Source organism: Lithobates pipiens, unplaced genomic scaffold (genome assembly GCF_037356315.1).
Source record: "Lithobates pipiens isolate NorthernLeopardFrog02 unplaced genomic scaffold, aLitPip1_a1.2 Scaffold_35, whole genome shotgun sequence".
NCBI lineage: Eukaryota > Metazoa > Chordata > Amphibia > Anura > Ranidae > Lithobates > Lithobates pipiens.
Genome location: NW_027507811.1, coordinates 14,399,258 through 14,414,719, shown reverse-complemented (window position 1 = coordinate 14,414,719; position 15,462 = coordinate 14,399,258). Strand labels below are relative to the sequence as shown.

At 45.7% G+C, this 15,462-nt stretch overlaps 2 protein-coding genes across 2 annotated transcripts in view; both read right to left on the bottom strand.

The window, feature by feature from the left end:
* Nucleotides 1-15,462, bottom strand: part of LOC143955506 (uncharacterized) — a 106,639-nt gene that overhangs the window by 43,071 nt on the left and 48,106 nt on the right. The gene's annotated exons all lie outside the window — the stretch shown is intronic.
* On the bottom strand, nt 2,602-14,955 carry LOC143955387 (uncharacterized). The gene is made up of 8 exons (XM_077465446.1): nt 14,835-14,955; nt 10,747-10,853; nt 10,450-10,617; nt 10,175-10,363; nt 10,026-10,121; nt 9,704-9,931; nt 9,465-9,606; nt 2,602-6,035 (listed from the first exon to the last, which is right to left on the bottom strand). The coding sequence occupies exons 2-8, from the start codon at nt 10,822-10,824 to the stop codon at nt 4,714-4,716; spliced, it is 2,223 nt and encodes a 740-aa protein (XP_077321572.1). The 5' UTR covers nt 10,825-10,853; nt 14,835-14,955; the 3' UTR covers nt 2,602-4,713.

Here is a 15,462-nt window from a genome sequence, read left to right as displayed (position 1 = left end):
AGGTTGTGTATTAGTGTTTAGCAGACTGTACGTCAGTCCCTATACCGCTGAAGGACTGCTGCAGTATAGGGCAGCGGTCAGCAGTGGTGCACGTCAACCCTATCTATTGTGGACCGATAGCGGTCCTTACAGAACAGCAGACTGTACCGCACTCAAGCCTATGTACCGTAGCACCCTATACCAAGTTACCAGTCCTTATAAGAACTTTTGTGGAACAAGCAGGTTGTGTGTTAGTGATTAGCAGACTGTACGTCAGTCCCTATACCGCTGAAGGACTGCTGCAGTATAGGTGAGCGGTCAGCAGTGGTGCACGTCAACCCTATCTATTGTGGACCGATAGCGGTCCTTACAGAACAGCAGACTGTACCGCACTCAAGCCTATGTACCGTAGCACCCTATACCAAGTTACCAGTCCTTATAAGAACTTTTGTGGACCAAGCAGGTTGTGTATTAGTGTTTAGCAGACTGTACGTCAGTCCCTATACCGCTGAAGGACTGCTGCAGTATAGGGCAGCGGTCAGCAGTGGTGCACGTCAACCCTATCTATTGTGGACCGATAGCGGTCCTTACAGAACAGCAGACTGTACCGCACTCAAGCCTATGTACCGTAGCACCCTATACCAAGTTACCAGTCCTTATAAGAACTTTTGTGGACCAAGCAGGTTGTGTATTAGTGTTTAGCAGACTGTACGTCAGTCCCTATACCGCTGAAGGACTGCTGCAGTATAGGGCAGCGGTCAGCAGTGGTGCACGTCAACCCTATCTATTGTGGACCGATAGCGGTCCTTACAGAACAGCAGACTGTACCGCACTCAAGCCTATGTACCGTAGCACCCTATACCAAGTTACCAGTCCTTATAAGAACTTTTGTGGAACAAGCAGGTTGTGTGTTAGTGATTAGCAGACTGTACGTCAGTCCCTATACCGCTGAAGGACTGCTGCAGTATAGGTGAGCGGTCAGCAGTGGTGCACGTCAACCCTATCTATTGTGGACCGATAGCGGTCCTTACAGAACAGCAGACTGTACCGCACTCAAGCCTATGTACCGTAGCACCCTATACCAAGTTACCAGTCCTTATAAGAACTTTTGTGGACCAAGCAGGTTGTGTATTAGTGTTTAGCAGACTGTACGTCAGTCCCTATACCGCTGAAGGACTGCTGCAGTATAGGGCAGCGGTCAGCAGTGGTGCACGTCAACCCTATCTATTGTGGACCGATAGCGGTCCTTACAGAACAGCAGACTGTACCGCACTCAAGCCTATGTACCGTAGCACCCTATACCAAGTTACCAGTCCTTATAAGAACTTTTGTGGAACAAGCAGGTTGTGTGTTAGTGATTAGCAGACTGTACGTCAGTCCCTATACCGCTGAAGGACTGCTGCAGTATAGGTGAGCGGTCAGCAGTGGTGCACGTCAACCCTATCTATTGTGGACCGATAGCGGTCCTTACAGAACAGCAGACTGTACCGCACTCAAGCCTATGTACCGTAGCACCCTATACCAAGTTACCAGTCCTTATAAGAACTTTTGTGGAACAAGTGAGTTGTGAATGTTTAGCAGACTGCAGCAGAAGGGCAGCAGTCAAGTATAATATCCTTTCTATATTTGGAAGAAAGAATATTATACATGTACAAGCCTATTACTGTACCACTGATACCAGTCCTGAAAAGAACCTTTGTGGAACTAATAATAACAGCAAGTCTTTAAAATTACCCTCACTGCCTGACAACACTGCTTCCTTCCTGTCCCTATACAAATTGGCAAAAAAAGAGAACGATTAGTGGTTACTGGAACAGCTCTTTTGTGGACCTTGATAGTAACAGCTAATGATGATGATGATGATGATGATGATGAAAGACTAATCTGGCTGTCCCTGTAGCATACACCGTCCTTTCCCTTTCTCTAAACTAACAAAAGACACTCAGGCTGCTGCAAGAATCAGCAGCACAGCAAACCTATCAACACCTAACACCTATACCAGTCCTGAAAAGAACTTTTGTGTACCAAATAGCTAGTGGTTTATCTCTCCCTACTCCACACAGGAACCTGTCCCTATCTTAACAGAAGAAAGAATGTAAAATGGCCACCGGATCGGGTGTATTTATAGGTTAGGGGGAATGTACAAGTGTCCATGTGCTGTCATGTCTCAATTGGCTGTCCTGTATCACATGATAAACGTGTCACCAAAGGTTAAAGTTCTTGTATACATTAAACACGTAAGTCCGCCGCGGCGAACGACGGAAAAAGGCGTTCGAACGTGCGGACCGCGAATGTCGGAAATTCGCCGCGAAACGACCGCCGGGCGAACCGTTCGGCCATCACTACTTAGGAAGACCTGTCATGCCCAGTCACTGCTGTCTCATCAGATGTGGTCTTTCTGAGCACCAGGGGTGGGAGGAGGGCAATTTCTACCTCCTGGGCATGAGCGGGAGCCCAGAAGATTGCGGGGAAAAGACTTAAAGGATCTCCCGCCTGAATTGGCCCATGGTACAATACAATACCAAAGGAGGACTCTATGATCTGAGCACATCCAATCACCAATCATCTGAAAATTAGGGTCATTTGTTAAAATAAAAAAATAAAAAAAATAAAACACAGGACTCAGTGAAGAACTTTACGGTTTATTTTACAAAACCAAAATGAATAATTTACCACACAGCTAAACGAAGCTTGAATCTAAATCAAATCCTGGAGATGGGAGGTAGGTAGCCCCATGACTACTTCAATATTCGTATTAAGATGAAGCAAGAAAGTCCCAGATGGTAAAGAAATAAAGTTCCTTAGCTCATACTTGTAGAAGTCTTGTACCAGGGTGGCTGGTTTTCATTGGTGACCCTTAAAGAGATTTGGGTGGGATATATACGGATGAGCAAGTTTGGGGTGGAGGAACTTGACTGGCCAGACCTCAACCCAATAGAACACCTCTGGGCCAGGCCTTCTCGTTCCAACATCATTGGCTGACCTCACAAATGCTCTTCTGGAAGAACGGTCAAACATTCTCATAGACACACTCCTAAACCTTGTGGATGGCCTTCCCAGAAGAGTGGAAGCTGTTCTAGCAGCAAAAACGGTGGGGCCAACTCAATATTGAACCCTACGGACTAAGACTGGGACGCCATTAAAGTTCATGGGCGTGTAAAGGCAGGCACCCCAATACTTATGGCAAGTGTATTCTCAAACCCATGGACCAGGTTTTGGTCTTTCCCACAGGTTTTCCGGAATTACCACCGCTTATCCATGCTGTAGGTCAAAAGAAACATGGCGGCCTGGAGAGCTAAAGGCTCGCTGAACGTTCTCCGGTGGGAAAGGATGTTGTGAATGGACCGCTGGAAGAACAGTCAAACATTCTCAGACACACTCCTCAACCTTGTGGACGGCCTTCCCAGAAGAGTGGAAGCTGTTCTAGCAGCAAAAACGGTGGGGCCAACTCAATATTGAACCCTACGGACTAAGACTGGGATGCCATTAAAGTTCATGCGCGTGTAAAGGCAGGCACCCCAAAACTTTTGGCGATATGGTGTATTCTCAAACCCATGGACCAGGTTTTGGTCTTTCCCACAGGTTTTCGCAATTACCACCGCTGGTCCATGCTGTAGGTCAAAGAGACATGGCGGCCTGGAGAGTTAAAGGCTTGCTGAAGTTCTTCGGTGGGAAAGGATCTTGTGAATGGACCGCTGGAAGAAACGGTCAAACATTCTCATAGACACACTCCTCAACCTTGTGGACGGCCTTCCCAGAAGAGTGGAAGCTGTTCTAGCAGCAAAAACGGTGGGGCCAACTCAATATTGAACCCTACGGACTAAGACTGGGATGCCATTAAAGTTCATGCGCGTGTAAAAGCAGGCGCCCCAAAACTTTTGGCGATATAGTGTATTCTCAAACCCATGGACCAGGTTTTGGTCTTTCCCACAGGTTTCCGCAATTACCACCGCTGGTCCATGCTGTAGGTCAAAAGAGACATGGTGGCCTGGAGAGCTAAAGGCTCGCTGAACGTTCTCCGGTGGGAAAGGATGTTGTGAATGGACCGCTGGAAGAACAGTCAAACATTCTCAGACACACTCCTCAACCTTGTGGACGGCCTTCCCAGAAGAGTGGAAGCTGTTCTAGCAGCAAAAACGGTGGGGCCAACTCAATATTGAACCCTACGGACTAAGACTGGGATGCCATTAAAGTTCATGCGTGTGTAAAGGCAGGCGCCCCAAAACTTTTGGCGATATAGTGTATTCTCAAACCCATGGACCAGGTTTTGGTCTTTCCCACAGGTTTTCGCAATTACCACCGCTGGTCCATGCTGTAGGTCAAAAGAGACATGGTGGCCTGGAGAGCTAAAGGCTCACTGAACGTTTTACGGTGGGAAAGGATCTTGTGAATGGACCGCTGACGTTCTAAAAAAGGAACTTTACCCAAAACAAGGGACTTTTGTTCACAACCTGGAATAAACAAGGCTCGGTGGAGCAAACGCTTGCTTTATCTTTGCGTCCGGAAGCCTGTTGCTACGTGTTTTCTATTCTAAAACAAACACAAAATTGGACTTTGTATGGCTGCTTCAAGTCTAATCCTCACATTGGCCAACTACAAAAAAAAAATGTCAGTTATAATTATACATTGATTGGACCAATGAAAACCCATCCACGTCAGGAAAACAAAGGAAGAGCAATGACATACGGCAACCTATAAAAAGAGACGTCGTCTACGTATTGCCATACTTGCTCATTAAATTGGTTCTATGGAGCCATGTGCGAGCGTGGGATCAGCACTAATTGAATAAGGACGCTCGTCTGTGTGAGCTCTCTGGTGTTTAAGAAAATTTCCTTTCTGTTTGAAACTTTTCCCGCACACCGAGCACGAGAAAGGACGATCGCCTATGTGACTTCTCTGGTGCCTAAGAAAATTTCCTCTCTGCTTAAAACGCTTCCCGCACTCCGAGCACGAGAAAGGATGCTCGCCTGTGTGACTCCTCTGGTGTATAAGAAGGCTGCCTTTCGTAGTGAAACATTTCCCGCACTCTGAACAAGAAAAAGGACGCTCGCCCGTGTGAATCCTCTGGTGTTGGAGAAGGTCTCCTTTTGTGATGCAAGGTTTCCCGCACTCTGAACACGAAAAAGGGCGCTCGCCTGTATGAATTCTCTGGTGTACAAGAAGGCTTCCAGTTGTAGTGAAAGACTTTCCGCACTCCGTACACGAAAAAGGACGCTCGCCCGTGTGACTTCTCTGGTGTCGAAGGAGGTCAGCTTTTGCAGTGAAACATTTCCCGCACTCCGAACATGAAAAAGGACGCAAACCTGTGTGAGTTTTCTGGTGTTTAAGAAGGCTTTCTTTATCAGGGAAACCTTTCTCACACTCTGGACACGTAAAGGGGCGTTCACCCGTGTGACGTCTCTGGTGTCTAATGAGGTTTCCGCTCGCAGTGAAACATTTCCCGCACAATGAGCAGGAATAAGGACGCTCACCCGTGTGGCTTCTGTGGTGTTTAAGAAGGTCTGCTTTTGTAGTGAAACATTTCCCGCACTCTGAACATGAAAAAGGACGCAGGCCCGTGTGAATTCTCTGGTGTGCAAGAAGATTCCCCTTTTGAATAAAACTTTTCCCGCACTCCGTACACGAAAAAGGACGTTCACCCGTGTGAATTCTCCAGTGCATGAGAAGGTTTCCCTTCTCAGCGAAACATTTCCCACACTCTGAGCACGAGATGGGAAACTCACTCTTGTGACTTTTCTGGTGTAAAAGAAGGTCTCGGTTTTTAGTGAAAGATTTCCCACACACTGAACAGGACAATAAATGCTGTCCTATCTGATCCCCTTCATGGCTTAAAGAAGGTTCCTTGGGATTAGGTCGATCGGTCGATACTCCTAAAATCCCGGTGTACAGATATATTTGTGGAATTACAGTATTCGATTTATCAGACGATCCCCCAGCCACCGATCTTTGCAAATGATAAGGTCTATTCTGAGTAATGGCTTTTCCTTCCGCATCATAATCTGGAGATACAATGAAATGTCCCTCAGAGATATTCCTGTTCTGAGCGTAGTGTCCATCTGTTGGAAAGCAATTTACAGTATTCAAAAAATGTTATAGGTAGGTTTCATGACTTAAATGAAGGTCGTCATCTATGTTGGTACAGCAATTAAAAGTTTCTCAAAGACCTGGCAGAAAAAACTGGGAGCAGTCATAACACTAAACTATGAAAACAACCCAGATCAATGATACAATACACCCCAACTACACTGGGTAATAGAGTTTCTACACCGATGACATGTTTTACTGTGAGAATGGAGATAGACCTTCATAATTTCTAGGAAGCACAATGAAGATGGACCTTTTATGTGATGTATATTCACCTCAGTCCTTGGGAAAACTATGTTCTTTTGAGGAAAGGATATAGAACATTGATGTGATGTCCCGTACCTCCACCTCATTTGTTGACCTTATATTGAGAAATGGAGATGGACCTTTCATATGGTGTACAGTATCTCCTCCTCATTTGTTGGGAACATGACATTATATTGAGGAATGGAGATGGACCTTTCATATGGTGTACAGTATCTCCTCCTCATTTGTTGGGAACATGACATTATATTGAGGAATGGAGATGGACCTTTCATATGGTGTACAGTATCTCCTCCTCATTTGTTGGGAACATGACGTTATATTGAGGAATGGAGATGGACCTTTCATATGGTGTACAGTATCTTCTCCTCATTTGTTGGGAACATGACGTCATATTGTGGAATGGAGATGGACCTTTCATATGGTGTACAGTATCTCCTCCTCATTTGTTGGGAACATGACATTATATTGAGGAATGGAGATGGACCTTTCATATGGTGTACAGTATCTCCTCCTCATTTGTTGGGAACATGACGTTATATTTAGGAATGGAGATGGACCTTTCATATGGTGTACAGTATCTTCTCCTCATTTGTTGGGAACATGACGTCATATTGTGGAATGGAGATGGACCTTTCATATGGTGTACAGTATCTCCTCCTCATTTGTTGGGAACATGACGTTATATTGAGGAATGGAGATGGATCTTTCATATGGTGTACAGTATCTCCTCCTCATTTTTGGGAACATGACGTTATATTGAGGAATGGAGATGGACCTTCCATATGGTGTACAGTATCTCCTCCTCATTTGTTGGGAACATGACGTTATATTGGGGAATGGAGATGGACCTTTCATATGGTGTACAGTATCTTCTCCTCATTTGTTGGGAACATGACGTTATATTGAGGAATGGAGATGGACCTTTCATATGGTGTACAGTATCTCCTCCTCATTTGTTGGGAACATGACGTTATATTGAGGAATGGAGATGGACCTTTCATATGGTGTACAGTATCTCCTCCTCATTTGTTGGGAACATGACGTTATATTGGGGAATGGAGATGGACCTTTCATATGGTGTACAGTATCTTCTCCTCATTTGTTGGGAACATGACGTTATATTGAGGAATGGAGATGGACCTTTCATATGGTGTACAGTATCTCCTCCTCATTTGTTGGGAACATGACGTTATATTGAGGAATGGAGATGGATCTTTCATATGGTGTACAGTATCTCCTCCTCATTTTTGGGAACATGACGTTATATTGAGGAATGGAGATGGACCTTTCATATGGTGTACAGTATCTTCTCCTCATTTGTTGGGAACATGACGTTATATTGAGGAATGGAGATGGATCTTTCATATGGTGTACAGTATCTCCTCCTCATTTTTGGGAACATGACGTTATATTGAGGAATGGAGATGGACCTTCCATATGGTGTACAGTATCTCCTCCTCATTTGTTGGGAACATGACGTTATATTGGGGAATGGAGATGGACCTTTCATATGGTGTACAGTATCTTCTCCTCATTTGTTGGGAACATGACGTTATATTGAGGAATGGAGATGGACCTTTCATATGGTGTACAGTATCTCCTCCTCATTTGTTGGGAACATGACGTTATATTGAGGAATGGAGATGGACCTTTCATATGGTGTACAGTATCTTCTCCTCATTTGTTGGGAACATGACGTTATATTGAGGAATGGAGATGGACCTTTCACGTGGTCTACAGCATCTCCTCCTCATTTGTTGGGAACATGACGTTATATTGAGGAATGGAGATGGACCTTTCATATGGTGTACAGTATCTCCTCCTCATTTGTTGGGAACATGACGTTATATTGAGGAATGGAGATGGACCTTTCATATGGTGTACAGTATCTCCTCCTCATTTGTTCGGAACATTACATTAGAGCAGCCTTTCTCAACCTTTTCAAAACAGAGGAATCCTTGAATTAATTTGAGTCATGAGGAACCCCTGCTAAAAAATAGAAATATATAACTCATGATACATTAGTGTGATGATCAGTGGGAAAAATTATCCTTACACTTGTGGTCATTGGGAAGAATTACCTCCTTACAGATAGCTAAAAAGATCAATGGTGTCGGTGGGAACTTATTCGAGAGGCAGAAATGGCCCAATGCTGAAGGAACCCCTAGCAACCTTTGGAGGAACCCTAGTTGAGAATTACTGCATTAGAGGAATGGAAATGGACCTTTCATATGGTGGACAGTATCTCCTCCTCAATCCTTGGGAAAATGATGTTCTTTTGAGGAATGGATATAGATCATTGATGTGATGTCCCGTACCTCCACCTCATTAGTTGACATTATATTGAGGAATGGAAATGGACCTTTGATATGATGTACAGTATCTCCTCCTCATTTGTTGGGAAAATTATGTTATATTGAGGAATGGAGATGGATCTTTCATATGGTGTACAGTATCTCTTCCTCAGTCCTTGATGTTCTTTTGAGGAATGGATATAGAACATTGATGTGATGTCCCGTACCTCCACCTCATTTGTTGACGTTATATTGAGAGATGGAGATGGACCTTTCATATGGTGTACAGTATCTCCTCCTCATTTGTTGGGAACATGACGTTATATTGAGGAATGGAGATGGACCTTTCATATGATGTACAGTATCTCCTCCTCATTTGTTGGGAAAATTATGTTATATTGAGGAATGGAGATGGATCTTTCATATGGTGTACAGTATCTCTTCCTCAGTCCTTGATGTTCTTTTGAGGAATGGATATAGAACATTGATGTGATGTCCCGTACCTCCACCTCCTTTGTTGACGTTATATTGAGAGATGGAGATGGACCTTTCATATGGTGTACAGTATCTCCTCCTCATTTGTTGGGAACATGACGTTATATCGAGGAATGGAGATGGACCTTTCATATGGTGTACAGTATCTCCTCCTCATTTGTTGGGAACATGACATTAGAGGAATGGAAATGGACATTTCATATGGTGGACAGTACCTCCCCCTCAGTTGCTGGGGGCATGATGTTATATTGAGGAATGGAGATGGACCTTTTATGTTTTTGATTTGTCACTTGCTAATAACAACACAAATATAAGCTGTTTCAGCATTTAAGGTTTATTACATACCTGTATCTATAAGTAGAGAAGATTCCTCCTGTTTCATTTTCATAATCATCTCCCCCTCCTCCATAGACTTCTGATCTCCACTCACCAATGTCTCTTCTTCTTCCTCTTTAACCTCAACTTTGATGTCTTTCAGTTCCTCTTCCTAAACCCCAAAAATGACAGAACCCAGATATTACTCAGAAGAATGTCATCTCATGGCTTAGAATACATTTTTAGGCCTCATGGTCACTCCCATCTACCTGATGATGGTGAGGGATGGTGTGACCTTCCTGTGTGGAATCCTGGGAATACAGATTACGAGGGCATCTCTCTGGTGGGTTTCTGTAGCGGGATGAATCCACCATATTGTCCTGGTGCAGGTCTTTGTGTCCTTTTGGAAATTCTGACTCCTCCATCATCCCATCCTCACCATACTCCTCTTTATACTCTTCTTTTACCTCAACTTTAGAATCTCTAATGTTTTCACTCTGGATATATATAATACAAATGGCATCATCAATTGTAACAATGCAGATAATGTACAGATCGTAATGGTACTATCAGTGATTGTTCCTCATCTACCTGATGATGGTGGGGGATGGTGTGATCTTCCTGTGTGGAATCCCGGGAATACAGAGGACGGGGACATCTCTCTGGTGGGTTCCCATTACTGGATCCATCTGTAGGAAACACACACACTGACTGAATACATTGTTTCTATGTGTTTATCAGATGATGGGGGATCTAGGTGGAGCCTCCGTACTGCTCTCTCCTTTACAATAAAGTCTCCTCTTACCCGGTGATGTGAGGGGCGGCTGATTGTCCATCATGACGTCCTTGTAGAGATCCTTGTGTCCTTCTAAATACTCCCACTCCTCCATGGAGAAATAGACAGTGACATCCTGACACCTTATAGGAACCTGACACACACAATGATACAGTCACCATCCAGACACATCCCTTGTCTGTTACTGGATAATGTCCCAGAATTCCCGGCACCGCTCACCTCTCCTGTCAGCAGATCAATGATCTTGTTGGTGACATCTAGAATCTTCTTCTCTTTTCTCTCTGTTGTCCGGCAGTGAGGTGAAGGCACTGTGGTGAATGACGTTCCGTGAAGATGGCTACTGGTTGTTGAAGGTTCTCCAGGTGTTTTCTTCACTACTTTATATTCCTGTACAAAGTGGAAGGCAACATTAATTTAAACAGAATTTCCAGAATCCTCCTCACCTCTCCTGTCAGGTCTGTGTTTTAATTACAGAGCCAGGGATAAGGTCATGTGACCTCCCAGAATCCTCCTCACCTCTCCGGTCAGCAGGTAGATGATCTCCAGGGTGAGGTTTAATATCCTCTCAGTCATGTGACTTTGGCCCCTGTCCATCCTTATTGATGTGATCTATAATGAAATCTCTGTAGACGGATAATAAACTGAGAATTATCTGGACTGTACTGGGATGAATAATGTCTGAACAGAGTTCCTACGTAGTTCTGACATCTCAGATTGGTTTTATATAATATTACAGGCCTCATGCATCAACTAGGGATGCACCGAATGGGTTTTTTGGTGCCGAAACCGATACCGAAAATGAAAAATACACTAGGCCGAAAACCGAAACCGATACCGAAACAGCACCGATACCGAAAATTACTGTTTTTAAAAAATATTTTTATACAGGAGGTGGTCAGAGACTGGGGACATGGTACAGGAGGTGGTCAGAGACTGGGGACATGGTACAGGAGATGGTCAGAGACTGGGGACATGGTACAGGAGATGGCCAGAGACTGGGGACATGGTACAGGAGATGGCCAGAGACTGGGGACATGGTACAGGAGATGGTCAGAGACTGGGGACATGGTACAGGAGATGGCCAGAGACTGGGGACATGGTACAGGAGATGGCCAGAGACTGGGGACATGGTACAGGAGATGGCCAGAGACTGGGGACATGGTACAGGAGATGGCCAGAGACTGGGGACATGGTACAGGAGATGGCCAGAGACTGGGGACATGGTACAGGAGATGGCCAGAGACTGGGGACATGGTACAGGAGATGGCCAGAGACTGGGGACATGGTACAGGAGATGGTCAGAGACTGGGGACATGGTACAGGAGATGGTCAGAGACTGGGGACATGGTACAGGAGGTGGTCAGAGACTGGGGACATGGTACAGGAGGTGGTCAGAGACTGGGGACATGGTACAGGAGGTGGTCAGAGACTGGGGACATGGTACAGGAGATGGTCAGAGACTGGGGACATGGTACAGGAGATGGTCAGAGACTGGGGACATGGTACAGGAGATGGTCAGAGACTGGGGACATGGTACAGGAGGTGGTCAGAGACTGGGGACATGGTACAGGAGGTGGTCAGAGACTGGGGACATGGTACAGGAGGTGGTCAGAGACTGGGGACATGGTACAGGAGGTGGTCAGAGACTGGGGACATGGTACAGGAGGTGGTCAGAGACTGGGGACATGGTACAGGAGGTGGTCAGAGACTGGGGACATGGTACAGGAGGTGGTCAGAGACTGGGGACATGGTACAGGAGGTGGTCAGAGACTGGGGACATGGTACAGGAGGTGGTCAGAGACTGGGGACATGGTACAGGAGATGGTCAGAGACTGGGGACATGGTACAGGAGATGGTGAGAGACAGGGGGCATGGTACAGGAGATGGTGAGAGACAGGGGGCATGGTACAGGAGATGGTCAGAGACTGCAGATGTGGTACAGGAGATGGTCAGAGACTGCAGATGTGGTACAGGAGATGGTCAGAGACTGCGGACGTGGTACAGGAAATGGTCAGAAATTGCACACATGATACATGACACATGATACAATTGATACAATGCAGCCAGCCAGTGTCCCCCGTTGCAGCCAGTGTGTCCCCTCATAGCAGCCAGTGTGTCCCCCTCATAGCAGCCAGTGTGTCCCCCCGTTGCAGCCACTGTGTCCCCTCATAGCAGCCAGTGTGTCCCCCTCATAGCAGCCAGTGTGTCCCCTTCATAGCAGCCAGTATGTCCCCCCGTTGCAGCCAGTGTATCCCCCCGTTGCAGCCACTGTGTCCCCTCATAGCAGCCAGTGTGTCCCCTCATAGCAGCCAGTGTCCCCCCTCATAGCAGCCAGTGTCCCCCCTCATAGCAGCCAGTGTGTCCCCTCATAGCAGCCAGTGTGTCCCCTCATAGCAGCCAGTGTGTCCCCTCATAGCAGCCAGTGTGTCCCCTCATAGCAGCCAGTGTGTCCCCTCATAGCAGCCAGTGTCTCCCCTCATAGCAGCCAGTGTCTCCCCTCATAGCAGCCAGTGTCTCCCCTCATAGCAGCCAGTGTCTCCCCTCATAGCAGCCAGTGTCCCCCCTCATAGCAGCCAGTGTGTCCCCTCATAGCAGCCAGTGTGTCCCCTCATAGCAGCCAGTGTGTCCCCTCATAGCAGCTAACCTGTGAAGAGAAGAGAGAAGAGGAGAGTCGCCTCCCTCGCCTGTTTGATCACAGCAGGGGAACATCACAGCTTTCAGTTCAATAGCTGTGTGTTCCCGGCCACGCGCCGTCACGTACAGCCCCTCCCCCTTGTCAGGGCACTTTGATAGACAGATCATCCGTCCAATCCTACGGGTGATCTGTCTATCAAAGTGCCCGGACAAGGGGGAGGGGCTGTACGTGACGGCGCGCGGCCGGGAACACACAGCTATTGAACTGAAAGCGGTAGTAAACCCGCATTTTTTTTTTTTTTTTTTTTAAACCTGCAAAGCAAAAGGCATAATGAGCTAGTATGCACCGCATACTAGCTCATTATGAAATACTTACCTTAGAACGAGGCCCCGACATCTCGCCCGATCCACGCCGAGGAAGCCGACATGCTCCCTCGGCGTCTCTTCCGGGTATCGCGGCTCCGGCGCTGTGAGTGGCCGGAGCCGCGATATCGTCACTCCCGCGCATGCGCGCGGGAGATTTAAATCCGGCCGGGCGAGCGCTGCCGGATTTTCACGGAGAGAACCCCCTTGTGCGCATGCGCCGCTGCAGTCAGCGGCGCATACCGAGGGGAATATCTCCTAAACCGTACAGGTTTAGGAGATATTTTTTTTACCTACAGGTAAGCCTTATTATAGGCTTTCCTGTAGGTAAAAGTTAAAAAAGTGGGTTTACTTCCACTTGAAAGAGCTGTGATGTTCCCGCGCTGTGATCAAACAGGTGGTGGAGATGGCTCTCCTGCATTATAGCCTGATATAGCTTTTCATGATGGGCGGGGAACGGAGCCCCGCCCCCTACCCTGGCCCCGCCCCATTTTCGGCTCCATTATCGGCCGTTTTTCTCTTTCGGCAAATTGCCAAAAAGGGCATTTTCGGCCGATATGTTTCAGCGGCTGAAATTTCGGTGCATCCCTAGTATCAACGCAACCTGAAGAAAACATGGGATTCCAAAAGGGAAGCATTGTAAAGATAAGAAGTTGCAGTAAAGTGCTAAATGCATTTGTGTGTGGACGTCCCTTTATTGTGAGTATGAAGGCCTCTGGACGGGAATGTTGTGAGCGGCCTATATGGCCAGGAGATGTGTGTCCAATATGGTAGCTACAAAGACAGGGGAATAGGTGCTCGATCCATGAAGAGGCGGGGCGGGGACTGTACACTTTGTCACCAACATCTGTCCAATCCCTCTATACATGATATTTACTGTAGGGATGTTCGTTCCTTCTGCTGCCTTTAATAGAACTTGTACTGTAGTTCAGTCTTCTTCCTCTCCATGTCCTGATCCAGAGAAGACACGGTGTCCATTATCTCCCAGTGATGAGAGCCAACAACCCCGAGACAGTTCTATGGAGGATGGATAAATGGCTCTATATTTAGGATGTATCTGGTCTATAAACCAGAGGCTCTGGATGGACAGTTGGATAAATGGCTCTATATTTAGGATGTATCCGGTCTATAAACCAGAGGCTCTGGATGGACAGTTGGATAAATGGTTCTATATTTAGGATGTATCCGGTCTATAAACCAGAGGCTCTGGATGGACAGTTGGATAAATGGTTCTATATTTAGGATGTATCCGGTCTATAAACCAGAGGCTCTGGATGGACAGTTGGATAAATGGTTCTATATTTAGGATGTATCCGGTCTATAAACCAGAGGCTCTGGATGGACAGTTGGATAAATGGTTCTATATTTAGGATGTATCCGGTCTATAAACCAGAGGCTCTGGATGGACAGTTGGATAAATGGTTCTATAATTAGGATGTATCTGGACTATAAACCAGAGGCCCTGGATGGACAGTTGGATAAATGGTTCTATAAACATACTACATATCTATGTAGTAGCATCTTCTGTAGATAAAAGACGGACATGACGGGGGGGGGGGGGGGTTGGGGGTTATTGGATTTAATAATACAAAATAAGATATTATTACCTCTTCTGCTGCCAGTTCCAACAATGTCTCCTACTTCCTCTCGACGTACCTCTCACCCGGAATTTCCTGTCTGTAATGTATGTGACATCACTTCCTGTCTGTGGCTCCTATCACTTCCTGTCACTGCGCTCCACTGACGATACGTAGGATCACCGCCTTGCGCAAAACATAAAATCAATAAGAAAAACACATAAAACCTTCTTCAAATTTTATTGCGTCTAAAAATCTCAAGTTTAAATTTAAACAATGAAAACGTATTAAGAATATAATTGAAACCCCCGATGGTAAGCTCCTGGAGGGCAGGGACTGATGTGAATGTAGGTAAAGCGATGCATAAATGGACAGTACCTATAAAATATAATTAAAAACGAAATATATATATATATATATATATATATATAAAATGTAAAAAATAAGATAAAAATATAATAAATAAAAATGAATTTATAAAAATAAATTGGGTACCGGAAGTTATTAAAGATGCAAGTTTTTCGAAGCAACTTTCTACATTTCCTATGAATGGTTCTGAAAACCACATATTAATACACAAAGGAGGAGAAACGAAATATACACATTGAAAAAACAAACAGTTTTATATAGATTTTGTATATAACATTGTTGTAAGAAT

Excerpts from the sequence above, each read along its gene's own strand:
- LOC143955387 (XM_077465446.1), bottom strand. The coding sequence starts at position 10,824 with ATGGACAGGGGCCAAAGTCACATGACTGAGAGGATATTAAACCTCACC. Across the intron at positions 10,618-10,746 it reads TCTACCTGCTGACCGGAGAG|GAATATAAAGTAGTGAAGAA; the intron begins GTGAGGAGGATT and ends CACTTTGTACAG. Across the intron at positions 10,122-10,174 it reads CACCTAGATCCCCCATCATC|GGATCCAGTAATGGGAACCC; the intron begins TGATAAACACAT and ends TTTCCTACAGAT.